This window comes from Bactrocera latifrons, unplaced genomic scaffold (genome assembly GCF_001853355.1).
Source record: "Bactrocera latifrons isolate USDA-ARS-PBARC rearing strain unplaced genomic scaffold, ASM185335v1 scaffold_50, whole genome shotgun sequence".
Lineage (NCBI taxonomy): Eukaryota > Metazoa > Arthropoda > Insecta > Diptera > Tephritidae > Bactrocera > Bactrocera latifrons.
In genome coordinates, this window is record NW_017537157.1 from 1,377,977 (window position 1) to 1,392,144 (window position 14,168).

Below are 14,168 nucleotides of genomic sequence, written 5' to 3' on the forward strand. Positions count from 1 at the left end.
CTCTTGGCTCTTAAATTTACCTAACTAAATATTTAATTTTTTCAATAAATTAAAAATAAAATACAACAAAACATATTAATTTTTCCAAGTTAATTAAAAATAAAATACAACAAAACATATTCTCTTTGTGAAACCTGAAAAAAATCATATCAATATTAACGAATGAAGTTTAATTAAGTTAGGACGGTGCAGGAATCTAATGGCACATTCCATTTACATTTACATATGTGTATGTATGTATGCAACTTTAATGAGAGTTAAGTACATTTATTCATGTACCTCGTATGCACCTCTCTTGCGGTCTTTACTTACTTAATTTTTCTTTACGAAATTTCCCGCAATTACATTTTACGGTCTATAGTCGTACAATTATTTCGAATCACAGGAATGTAACTAGATACCTTTGTGACAACTGTTATAGGAAAGCTATAGTCTCTTGGACCTAGTAACGTATAATCCAGTGAAGATAGTTTTCTCAATATCCTTTTTTTTTATCGATCATGCGTGAGGCGTATCAAGCTTTCGTGTTATTTTTATACAGAATTGTTTGGCATTTCAGACTTACCCCGGAATAACGTTTACAAATCGTTCAACTAAATACGAAAATTAACTTTCTGTGAAAAATGTGTTTCGCGAGCTACGCAACATAATCGGCCTACTGATCATACTACTCGCTGCAAAGTCACTCATCTAAAGACCCAGGAATTATAGTAGTATTTGACCGAGTGGGCCAGGTTCACCATACAGTGAACAAAACATAACAGCCGTAGCTGAGAATGTAAGTATATACACAAAGACTGTGCAGAGTCCATTCGGCGCCGTCCTTAGAAACTCGGACTGACGTATCAACTGACTTGGCGCGTTCTACGTCGACATCTTAAATTGAAAGCGTACACAATACAGCTTGTGAAAGAACTGAAACCACTCGACCTTCCCAAGCGACATCGCTTCGCTCTATGGGCTCTTGAAAAGACCCCAGAAGAGCCGACGTTTTCGAGCAAAATTTTGTTCATCGATGAGGCCCATTTATGAATCAGTGGGTATGTAAGCAATCAAAATTGCCAACTTTGGGACGAAGAGCACCCTGAAGAGATTCAGGAGCTGTCATTTCATCCAGAAAATACAACGGTGGTATGGTTTGTTGGTCGGTGGAATCATCGATCCATATTTTCAGCAATCATTGGACTAATTGGGAGGAAACTTCAGTGAGTAGATAACTTTACGTTTTGAGCCAGTCGACTAGCCACCAAAATCGTGTGATATCACACTGTTAAGACTGTTTTCTGTGAGGCTGTGGAAAGTCTAAAGTTCATGCGAACAATCCCGCTTCGATTCAGGCCTTGGAGCAAAACATAATAAAATATTCTTTAAATGTCAAATAATGTTGTTTTGAATGATTACAATATTGCTCATTAGATTTGAAGTTCCTGTGTTTTTTCTTTAAAAAAGTGGGGAACCTCCAAATAGACCACTCTATATATAACTCTGTGACAAGTATTAATGGCAAGATCTACTCTCTTAAACATAATATATATGTAGTTTCGTTTAAAATTCTAATCCAAACAGAGATCTCAAAATATATATATAAACAGGTCGGTTTACTCGTAAATGTATAAATATCATTGACGATACATACTCTTACTCATATGATTTTTATAGAAATATTGAGGATCAAAGATCAAGTTTCGTGCAAGTTAAGTTTAAGTTCGATTTACGGATATTTCGAAACAGAAAACAAGAAGTCGACAAAAAGTAAAAATATGTCTACGTATGTATATATATTCTTATCAGAAAGACTTTTTATAACCTTAAATTAAACAATATTCCGACTTCTTCATTTTCTCCATCAAATCTGCGACTCAGCAAGCCAGTGTCAAGGCATTGGGTCGCTTTGTTCGGAGGTAATCCGGCCAAACGTTTGATTTTATTTAAATAAAACAACGTAGGAACGTTGCTCCAGCCAGCATATCCTTTATCGCAGTACAGTGGGCATTGTGTGTATCCTTTATTGCGTTGTGATTATTCTTTGTTAATAAATTATGACAGGCATTAAAAGTTTACGCGCTTTAACATGTGTGTGAGCATAGGAGTACGGGAGTACGGTCTCAATGATAGCCAGCTCCACATGCCGCACTCACGCAACAAACACATCACTTTTCTCGGCTGTCATTGGCATTGTATTGTCATTACCGCGGCCAACTTTTGTTTCACCTTTCTGCTTCCTTTACAATACGCCGTTTTCCCCTTTGTTAATTGGTTTCTTTTTTCTTTTTGATATTTTTTTTTTGCTTTTTGTTTTTTCCTTTTTATTTTAATTTTATTTTTTTTCTCTTTTTGCTGTATTCATATCCTTTGTTGTTGCTGCGGTAATTTTTCTCTGCTGACAATTCGTGTTGCGCTGGCAATTAAGTTGATTTAATCATCATCATACCTACGAAGGAGCGGCCGTAAAGCGGAACGTATGGAACGTGTTGCTGATTTAAATGTGAGCGCACAAGCCTTGCTCACACACATTATCCTTTTATCCGCTCCGCGTTTGCGATGGACAGGACAGCGCCTATGCGCACTCTTTAAATACTCGTATGTATGTGTGCGTGTATTTGTGGCTGCGCAGTAGGGAAGCGGCCCAACCCTGTGGTGTGGCACGCAACAGACGTATGTACATGCAGTTGGACTTGTGAACTAATACATACATTTGTATGAATATTTATATGTTTTGAGTGCGCGCAACGGTATTTCACGGTGAAGGTGTTATCTCTTTATCGCTTTGTTACTATATTTATGAACATATACGCTGCGTGTTTGTGTCATTTATTTGCGCTTATCTAGATATATGCGTGCCTGCGTAATTTTTTCAACGCCCTATTATCTCTAGCAGCGGGTGGGCGCAGTCACTTACACACGCACAAATGCCGTTGGCATTATTATGAGGAAATTTATGAATATCAAGCCTACTTTATGGCGGTCAAGCCGCAAAAGGCGCAAGCATTCACCGCTATTAGTATGCGCGCAGTATTCGTGTGTGCTTTGGTGAGTGTAGATTTGTTTGAGGTGTCATCTCATCTACTCTTTAATTACCATACATCCATCAAGCAAAGATTCATCAGCTGTACGTCGAAACACCGTAGCCACCACCGCCTTAGTCCATAGTCCATATTCGCATTAAATGCTTTGTGGCGCTTCCTTCCTGCTTTGTGTGTGAAAAGGATAATTAATTAAAAATGAAACAAAAAAAAAACGCCTATGACACCGGAAAAAATCACAAAATCGTTCGTAATTAACGCATTAACGCATAAATATACACACATCCATATATGTTTATGGATGTGCGCCAAACGCGTTGTGTATAATTGAAAAATAAAAATTAATGTTGTAAATCAATTGAAGTGATAGCAAACACGGGTTCATTAAAAACGCTGTCAATTCTGTAAATATTTTATTTAAATACGCAATTTAAACGAACTTATTGACTTTGCCGAATGGCGCGCGCGGTGGAGTTTCGGTAATACGGTAAATGCGGCATTAATTCTAGTAATTGGAGTTGCCAATGGCAATGCAGCGCGCATTATTTCGGTTTAAATATTCCTTTTCATGGTCACAATAAAATTTTAAATGCGCGTTTTGAAATTATTTGTTGAAATTTAATAAACTGAGAGAATATATATCAGTTAGTGGGTAATATTACCATGGTCAGAATTAATTCTTTTATAAAATAAAATAAATTATTTATTTTTTCTTCTAAATCAATTTCATTCAGACGAATACGGTAGTTGTGGAAGGCGCAAATAATATTCCATATTTACGGTTTGGCCCGCGGAAGTTCATAGTGCACCATAGCGCTGCCAAATTCAGTAATATTTCTATGTTTGATTAGCGAGTAAACAAATATTAAAATATTTTAATCTCAGACAGTCAAAAACAAAACTGCATTCTCAAGTATTTTAGTATAAATCTCTATTAAACCCTTCATATATACTTCGTGCATATAAGCATGACTACGCTTAAGCCAATTTTCTGTTAACTTTCGCAAGACTGTCTAACAAGTTTCTTCATAAACCCATGTGTCGTCACTAGTACTGATATATTGACGATTGCAGGGTCCTCAGCTAAGTTGTCAAGCATTCCTTTGCGACCTCTACTCCACGCTTTTGCAAAAAATGCATGTATTTTGGTACGAGCTTAGCATTGCTCCTTTTTTTAACCAAAATAATGATCAAATTATTAACCGAAATATTATCCAAAATGTTCACCAAAATATTAACCAAACTATGTTGAGTCGTTCCATAAGATATGCTATGACATCCTCTGCTATCTCTCTGATGCCATCACAACGATTTTTTAGCACTGTCTCTTTAACTTTTTCGATTTTAACGTCATTAACAGACCTGGGTGCAAGACTCGTTTTTTCGGATATTTCACAACCTTCAGTAAATGCCTTGTACCACTTTAAGGGGATATAAGAGTGTGACACTTTCAAAAAATTTAATTTTTTTGCGTTTTCGATAGTTTATATTTTCAAAAATATGTAACGAAAAAGGCAAGGTCGTATCTTGAATAGTTTTTGAAGGACAACGTTCTAAAGAACGACCGCTCGCAGGTATTTCGCAGGAGGCAAGGCAGGAAGAAGACGCAGGATCAAGGGCATTACAATGTGGCAGCAATGGTGGCAAACTTAATCCAAAGGACAGTGAACCCACAAACTGATACCGAACATATGTATGTACATTCGTGGATAGACGACATGGAGCAAATGTTGTGTAGACATGAATGCTTAAAAGGCATGTGGTCCAATTTTATCATAACGTTAGGCCGTAATGTCCAATGTGCATAAAAGACTGTGTAACCGTATTTCTATGTCCCATTTTTTTAATATAAGAAAAAAGTTAAAATCTAGGGCGGTAGTTTTATGGTGGAATCTTTAGCATATGTGTGAGTCTTTAGATAAATGGAAAGCTGTCAGCGAAGGGTTACACCTCAAATTATAACAAAAGTAATCCACTAATCCGGTCATAAAGTAATACTTAATGGGTGGTTTCGTGGGAGATAGATGAGTTGAGAGTAGGTTAAGTTTAGCGAATTAAAATTCCACATTCCGGCTTTAATGCTTCCCTTTACTATAAAACAAAAAATCTGGGTTCGGAATGCTAATATTTCTGTTTACTTTAAATTTCCGTGGTTCAAGATGCTCCAACGCAATTATGATATTCTCTCTATGTTCTCTATTTCTAAAACAGTTTAAATTTTTTAGTTTACTGTTATTCGAATGGCAAAAGAATTGGCTTCAACAACCGCGCCGTTAGTTTTGATTTTTTTTGGGTCGGACTAAGAAATGAAGCAAATGGGTCTGGTAATGTACGAGGGCAAGACGAAATATCTCCTGTAATCAAGCAAGCAGTCGTCGCATGCGCGACTTGGCTCCCATGTCACTGTTGATAGCCATGACTTCGAAGTCGTGGATAGTTTCGTCTATCTTAGAGCCAGTATTAACACCAATAATAACGTCAGCCTCGAAATACAATGCAGAATAACTTTTTCAACAGGTGCTACTTCGGACTGAGTGGGGAATTGAAAAATAAAACAATCTCTCGACGAACAAACTCTAAGTAAGTCAGAGTCGGCGTTACGAGTTCTCGAGAGAAACGTTCTGTGGAAGATTTATGGTTCTTTGCGCTTTGGCAACGGCGAATACTGCAGTCTATAGGACGATGAGCTGTATGAGATATACGACGACATTGACATAATTTAGCGAAATCATGTCGTCCGAATGGATAAGAAGACTCGAGCTGTGAGAGTACTTGACGCAGTATCCTCCGAGTGAAGCAAGGGAAGATTTAGACCTCCACTTCGTTAGAAAGACCAGGTGGAGAAGGAAGAAGAAGAGAATATTGAAGCTAGTACCAACAATATTGTTACTTTACCTAGTGACTCTTCAGACTATTCACATCACATTCGTTTATATATGAGCAAACAGAAAGCACCCTCATTTGTAAATATATTGTGGAATGTTAAAATTTCACAAAAATTAACTAAAAGACAACGGTGACAACTCGCTAAAGTAATGATGAATTCCTATTTAATTTACCTTAAAGAATGTCTTCTCTGCCATTTAACAGTACAGACGCCAAAAAAGGTGCAAATACAACACGGCTCTGACTGGCATTGTTGTTATTTTGGAAATGTGACTACGGCCAAATATTTGCACGAAAATTGAAACTTACTAAAGAGACAGTTGCTGTCAGTTGCGAGTGTAAATTGAGGAACAAACTCAAGCAAATGAAAGGCAAAGCAAAGTAATAAGTTTGGAAGATGAAAAATGTTACACAGTGACAGCTGACAATTTGGACTGGTTTAYTCGCTTTATTAAGCAAATACGCATAGCCAGCGAAGTCACCGACGAGACGTTTGAAGCACAAAAGCGGTTGACACATTAAGCATACAAAGATTATTTGACACTTACAAATACAAACACAACACAGCAACGGCAAACACACCTGGTGTGGTGGTGAGGTGGAGAATAACAGATAAGATATGCAAAAATTGGAAATAAATTACTAACTGTGCGCACATTTTGCCTATCTGTGAGCGCTTTCATTGCGGCTGAAAGCGAAACGTTGAAATGTTGTAATTGTTGTTAACAACAACATAATATAGATAAAGATATGTCTAACTGTATTTCTATGTAAATTTGCGAGCGTTTAGGAAGCACGCGCGACTTTGGGAAACACTCCGTTGCTGCTTAGTGTTAGCGCAAATTTTAGCACTTCGGCAGCTAGTGTGGCACACCGCGCGCGTCAACCTGTTTTGCTGCTTCGCACCTTATCTAACATTAGTCACACTGCGCTAAGTAGCGTCAGCAAGTTCACGGTCACCTAACTGAAAAGACATTCGTCATTACAAAAGAAATGCTTACTCTTAAATGTACACTAAATTTAATGTTTATTTGTATGTGTATGTACGTATAATATACGTATAGCGCACTTGTTCCGTCCGCAAGCACGTTCACTCTGTCTCCGATAATAGTGAGTGAGTAGTATCAGGTAGTTGCGAAATCGTTAGTTTTATTTACTTTTTTAACCTATTGCCTTCGATTTTCAAGGCAGCTGTTGCAGGTAATTGCATTTGCATATTTTTACACTTCTGTGTGTGGTACGCCAAGTAGCTGGCTAAATTTACATAATTTTCTTACAAAATTAAAAAAAAAAACAATCAATGCTTAAGCATAGACCGTGTTAAGAGGAATGGTTGGACCAATGCTTACATAGACTATAAAAGAAACTCACATTAAGGTGCGAATTCGAAGTCAATTCAAGTGAAAGAATGTGGTAGTACGTTTATTTTTAGGTTATGACTTGTCATGTGCCCATTACTAGTTTATAATAATAGCTACACAAATGGGTTAGTAAATATTATTAAAAATGCTTGCCCTATATAAAGAAGAGAAAAAGGCCTCTTTAATACTGAAAATCATTTGAAATGACAAATTTTTCGAATAGGTGATTAAAGGTTATTGTCTTATTAAATTCTACAATACCTCTAGAATATTACTAAATTCTTAAGTCGATCCGAGTAATAGTTTCGGAGATACGGCCTTAAGAACCCCTGCGCTTGAGGCTTGGTCGGCTAAGTGGGCCGTCATTAAACGCGTTTTTCTCGAAACTGTGTTTTTGAAGACGGTTGGCAAGATTTCACGAGAACTACTCAACAGATCTTCTTGAAATTTTTCATAGGTATTTGAGATACAATTCTTAAAAACTTGGGTGAAGGATTTATTTTCGATTAGAACTATTTGAAAAAAAAATGTCGCGAAAGTTTCATTGAAATTTTAATATGTTTTCCAAAATGTTTACCAAAACTACAATTTTAATTTTTTTTTTTTTGTTTTTTGTCCGAGTACTAAATTAAGGTTTTGACTAAAACACGAATTTTTTCACTTTAAATGAACCTTTAAGGAACAAGGGTCAACACGGGCCAATACGGGCGCATCTTTTTTCCGAGGAGTCAAGGGAAATGGCGGCGCAATGGCAGAGTTTAAAATATTTTTTTCCAAAAATTTCACAATTTCTTTGTTAATAGTGTATGTTTGTAACAATAAAAAAATATAAAAAATATTTTATTTTTTAGTAGAAAAAATTTGTGAAAAAAAGGTTGTTTGAGTTATGGAGAACTTCGAGTTATAAAAGTATAAGAAGTTCGAGTAATGGAAGTTCAATTGTACATATGTATATGAATTTCTCCTTACTTTTCTAGAAGTCAGCTATTTAATGTGCAAAAGAACAGCTAATTGCTCTGTCCTAGAAAATATTTGACTAATTCTGTATTTGATTCTGTACTTCATTCACAAATGTGAGCAGTAAACCAATGCCTAACCCACCGATTGGTGCAGTTTTTATCAGCTTTTTTTATAAAAAATGTATCCTTGCAGTAAAAAGAAAGTATTCGTTTGTTACTTGACTCCGATATTTACTGCTTTGAAATTTTAAAAACTCCTTTTACAAGTCCTAGGTTTTTTTTACTTCTTTCCCTTGTCATATACATATGTATGTATATAAACCTTAGCTAAACAAAGCATACAAACGTACATATATGGAAGTCGTATAAGTTTCTCAAAAAGACATATGTACATTCGTATACTCTGTAAACAAAAATTCGCACGAGTGGGTTCATCAAACAAAGCAAAATCAAATAGTCAATGGGAATGAACATAAATTACCACTTAGTAGACGCATTTAAGCCACAACAAAAAATATAGAAGAAATAAAGCAAAACAAGAAAATACATTAGCTACCGCTGCACCGAAACTATAATACTATTCACAAATAAAAACGGATTCTATACAACTTAGTTATGGTCGTTCAGTTTGTATGGCAGCTCTACGATATAGTGATTCGATCTGAATAATATTTGCCAAGATTGTATCGTTAGCTTAGACAATAATTCGAAAAATTTTCGGTAAGATGTCTTGTCAAATAAAAAATTTTTCCACACAAGGACTTGAGTTGCATTAGTCAGTTTGTTTGGCCGATATGCCATAGCAGTTCGATATGCGGCAGGTCCGTTAAATAAGCGGTGTTTTGAGGATAAAAGAACGTGTGCAAAGTTTTAGAACGACATTTTAAAACTGAGGAACTAGTGGCCATGTATACAGACAGAAGGGCATTGCTAAATCGACTCAGGTTATCCAGATCATTTATATAGGGTATAGAACAGGGCACCAGGGAAACAATGGAGCACCTCTTGCACACTTGTCCAACATTGACAAGACTACGATGTAAGGGGTCCACAGAGTATGATACATTGGAGGAGGTATCGCTAGTGAGGCCGCAGAGTCTGCTAAGATTCGTGTTAAGCACAGGTATCCTAAAGCACAACTACTTCTCTTGAACCTAGCAAACTGAACTCCATCTGGTATTGCAAATGATCAAAACTGGTCTATGCTTGACTTATTAGCCTATCAGGTTAACCTAAGTTTAGATTACACCTATGTAGTACGTATAGAGTCTCAATGGTTTCCTTCCAGGTGAAACAAACTTCGTAGAAATCTTACTATGTTTAGGGTATAAAAGTGTATGCATCCATATTGCAAATAAAATTTGGCGGAACAAACAACCAAGCCTTTTGTTGACTTGACCGAAGTGTGCAGAAATCGGTATATTTGGGTTTTTGAAAAATGTCTTCCACAAAACAACAAATCAATGACAATGCGGACAGAAAGCAAAAAGAATAATAATTGTCAGACAAATGTGTATGTGCGGCGATGTATAAAGCAACAATAAAAAGGCACAGTAGTTACTATTTAAGATGGCAGTTAAGTCTTCGATTAATTTATCGCTCAACAGACTGAACCCTAAAGCTCACTCCTTTCACAGAACAACGCCTGCCAACAGACACCACAACGTGTTATTTGGGTTTCTAGTAAATACAAATACACACACACACACGCATATTTACCACAAGCAAGAAGAAGTATTAGCTTCAAGGAAAACTGTAAGAAAATTGTAAGAAAACACTAAATATGTATGCATCCGTTACAAATACTGTTATATAAAAGTTTATGTTTACAGACACACTCGGACACTCGCTGCCAGCTCCACCCCCAGCATGACAAATGCGCCCCGAGTCAAGAATGACAGCTCCAAAGCAATAAATTGTGCTGCAGGCATCTCTTCAATACACCAACCTCGCACTTCACACAAAACTACTACAACCACACAAACACTGCTACACCCACACACACACATACACATACCAGTTAGTTGTGGGCTGGTAGTGACGTGCCAATACCACCAACTACACGGTTGCTCTAGGCTCGATTAAAATTTCTTCTGCTGAGCAGGCGGAAATGGCTGTCAGAGCGGTTAGGACAAACCCAAACCACGAATACTAAAAATATAAAGAAACGGCTAAGACAGCAACAACCAGTTAACTGGAGGGAGTTTGAGTTTGGTCAATGGAGTGGCGAAGGGATTTTCGCTGACACATGCAGCAGGAAAGGTTGCCGAAGGTGGCTGTGGAAGAAAGTAGGAAGTGCAGATTGTGGCTTGGCCTTTTGTGTGCTCTGCTGTGCATGAGAATAGAGTGTTAATTTTGGGCAAGGTGCTATATAACACCATGTTGAGGTTGTTTGTTTTGGTTTATGATTTGCTTTGCTGTTCTTTTATCCTGCAGTGTGTTGTGTATTGTAATGTTTTGATTTATTTACCAAATATTTTTCGCAGTGTGTGTTTGTTGCTAGTTTACTTCCTTATTATTCATGAGATTGCGGGAAAACTGGCGATTTTTCTTTTTTCGGTTTTGTTAGACTTTAGTTTGTTTTTTTTTTTAACCGCTTTGACGGCGCAGACTTTCTCGGAATATAAACTATGTGAATGTGATATGTGATAACTTCATTAAGAGCTAGGTATAAGCATTGGCACACGATATACAACAATAATGAGGATACAATGAAATGAAAAGTTATAAAATAAAGTTACTGAAGTTTGTAAGACACCCCAAAATGAAACTCTGGAAGCCTTTGCTTACTTGGTTCTCGAGCTCAGTAGCGATAACTCAACAAGCCTGAGTACAAATGAAGATTGATAGCGTCCCCAACGAAACTGTTCAAATCAAAGCTAATATACAATGTTAAGTAAACCTGGGCAAAACCTTCATTCAACCAATATTTCGCTATGGATAAGAATCATGGATGCTAATCGAACAGGACAAAACTAAAGTGCCAATCTTCGAACAAACAAGAAAAAACGTTAACTTCAGTTGCACCGAAGCTAAATACCCTTCACAGGTGCATTTCTGTTAGTAATTATGTGTTCAGTTTGTATGGAAGCTATATGCTATAGTCATCCGATCTGAAAATTTTTTCCGGAGATTATTTGATTACTTTAAACAGTAATCCATGTCAAATTTCGTGAAGATACCACGTTAAATGTGAAAGTTTTCCATACGTGAACTTGATTCCGATTGTTCAGTTTGTATGGCAGCTATATGCCATTGTTAACCGATCTAAACAATTTCTTCAGAGATAACATTGTTGGCTCAGAAATGTTGGCTTGTCAAATGTGAAGGTTTTCCATACAAGAACTTGATTYCGATCGTTCAGTTTGTATGGCAGCTATATGTTATAGTTAACCGATCTAAACAATTTCTTCGGAGATTACATTGCTGGCTCAGAAAATTATCTATGCCAAATTTCGTGAATATATCTTGTCAAATGTGAAAGTTTTCCATACAAGAACTTGATTCCGATCGTTCAGTTTGTATGGCAGCTATATGTTATAGTGGTCCGATATCGGCAGTCCCGACAAATGAGCAGCTTCTTGAAGAGAAAATGACGTTTCCAAAATTTCAAAACGATATCTTAAAACCTGAGGGACTAGTTCGTATATATACAGACAGTTGGACATGGCTACATTGACTTAGCTCGACATACTTATCATTTATATATATATTTTATAGGGTCTCCGACCCTTCCTTCTGGATGTTACAAACTTCGTGACAAACTTAATATACCCTGTTCACGGTATAAAAATCCTAAGAAACATCTTTAAAACAATAATAGATGATGACGAGTGACGTATAAAGTGGAACAATGACCTGGAACAGCTTAAAAGCGGTGAAAATATGAAATGACGGCTTTATAAAAACACATCGGCTAGGATGACATACATATATCCGAGTCATGTAACGAAAATGGACAACAAGATATCTCGGAGCAAATTGTAAATGCCACCAGTAAAGCAAGGGCAAGATGGCGAAAAAGGTGGATTGATGAACTCAAGGAAGACACGATGGAACTAAGCATACAAAATTATAAAGCGACCGCAAAATATGTCTGGAGAGCACATGCGCAGCATCCAAAAAACGGAAGGAGCGAAAACATGATGAAGAAGTTAGTTTATTTACCATATATAGATATTTATACTTTACTTAACTAAAGCTTACATCTTGCATATGTCAAGAACACGTTTAATTAGGCAAATAAAATGATACTTTCTAAGAAAACTAATTTGTTTTATGAATATTGGTAAGTAAACACTGACCTTTTGTGCCTTGCAAGTGACACTGATGGATTGCACCTCATGTCCGGGATGTTGTTTTTCGGCGATACACTGTGGACAGGCGGGCATTTTGCACACAAAGCAGTACATTGATAATGTATCGCCGTGTTCACCGCACACCGATTCTCGCTGCGATGCTGCATTACGCGGTTTTACCAAATTATGTTTGGCCAACGGGCCACGTGCTGGATGGCATAGCTCCCGACATGCATCGCAGTAGCGTATTTCGCATTGCTCACACACAATCGATGCGACCTTTGGATCTGTCTCGCACATTTGACAGCGTAGCGCCTCGCGTGCACAAAAACGATCAACAATTGATTCCATGGTACGATAGGCGGGTAGATTACGCACTCCACCCTCATCAAAGAATACCAGCTTCCGACAAAGCGGGCAAGTTAGATAGAAAGCAGCACCTGGTGGTGCAGCAGCAGCACCCTGCAGCAAACCTTGTAACTGTGCAGTGCCGGCGTACGAAACCGGACGTGATGTGTTCGAACAGCAAACCACACCCGAGTCGGCCTCACTCAAAATGCTCACCTTATCCGCTTGATCCTGATCGGATGTAACACTTTCGCTACCTGTAGCCGAGCTGGCGGTGCTGGCGGCCGAACTGTTCGATGAATGACGTGTCGATGGTGGATGTGATGGTGGCGCCACTGGAGCATGCGAGTGTACCGTAGCTGTTGTGGTTATGCTATTACCATGAGCTGCTGCTGTGCCGCCATGCAATGGATGGGAATGTATTAGGCAGCCGCCGTTGATATTGCCGTTCGAGACGTGGCCAACACTGGCACTGTTGGCAGCAGCCAAGGCCGCTGCGGGTGTGTACGTAGTCTGTATGTCAAGTGCACAGCCCAAACAGAGGGCGTGGAAACAGGGCAACAGCACCGGATTCGCGAAAAGTTGTTTGCATGTCGGGCAGCGTAGTTCGTCCTCCATGCTAGCGTTGTGTTCTGACTGATTTCACTGTTAGTTGCGGAGTTTATAACTTCAAAGGTGTGAACTCAATACATTTTCCAATTCACAATTTACACTCAATACATTTTTCAATTCACACTCTCACTTCCGTTGTACTGTATATGAATACACTTCCGCTTGGTTATGATTTATTTTCTGTTTAGTTATTGCTTTATGACAGGTATATGTATTTTGTTATCAAAATATTTTTGAAATATTTTTTGAATTTTTTTTTCTTTTGTACTTTATACGAACATATTTTTATATGTTATCATTATTTTACATATAAAAGTACACTCTTTATAACCAATTTTTTCAAATTTTATATTTTATGTTTGAAAAAAAAAATTTTTTTTTTATTCACTATTTTACTTAGGTTTCTTTTGGTAGTTTTATGATTATTATTATTGTTATTTGGTAATTATAACCAAATTACTTTTTGTTTTGCATCCAATATAAATTTAATTCGGTATTTTTTACTTAAGTTTGCACTTTGCTATAATCAAATATAATTCACAATCCTGTTGAAGAAAATAACTAAATTTTATTGAAAAAAAATTTTATTTTAAAATAATATAAGCATTTGTAGACATGTATATAAATATGCCAAAAAATTTTAAAGTAATTTGCCTTTAAAAATTCTTTTGCGCATTAAAA

At 37.1% G+C, this 14,168-nt stretch overlaps 1 protein-coding gene across 2 annotated transcripts in view; it reads right to left on the reverse strand.

The window, feature by feature from the left end:
- LOC108973816 (E3 ubiquitin-protein ligase TRIM9) overlaps positions 1–13,706 on the reverse strand; it is a 235,315-nt gene extending 221,609 nt beyond the window's left edge. For both annotated transcript variants that reach the window (XM_018941308.1, XM_018941307.1), the window contains exon 1: positions 12,534–13,706. In XM_018941308.1, coding sequence (XP_018796853.1) covers positions 12,534–13,493 — 960 coding nt within the window. In that variant the 5' untranslated portion in view covers positions 13,494–13,706. The remainder of the gene's footprint in view (positions 1–12,533) is intronic.
- Positions 13,707–14,168: the final 462 nt, after the last annotated feature.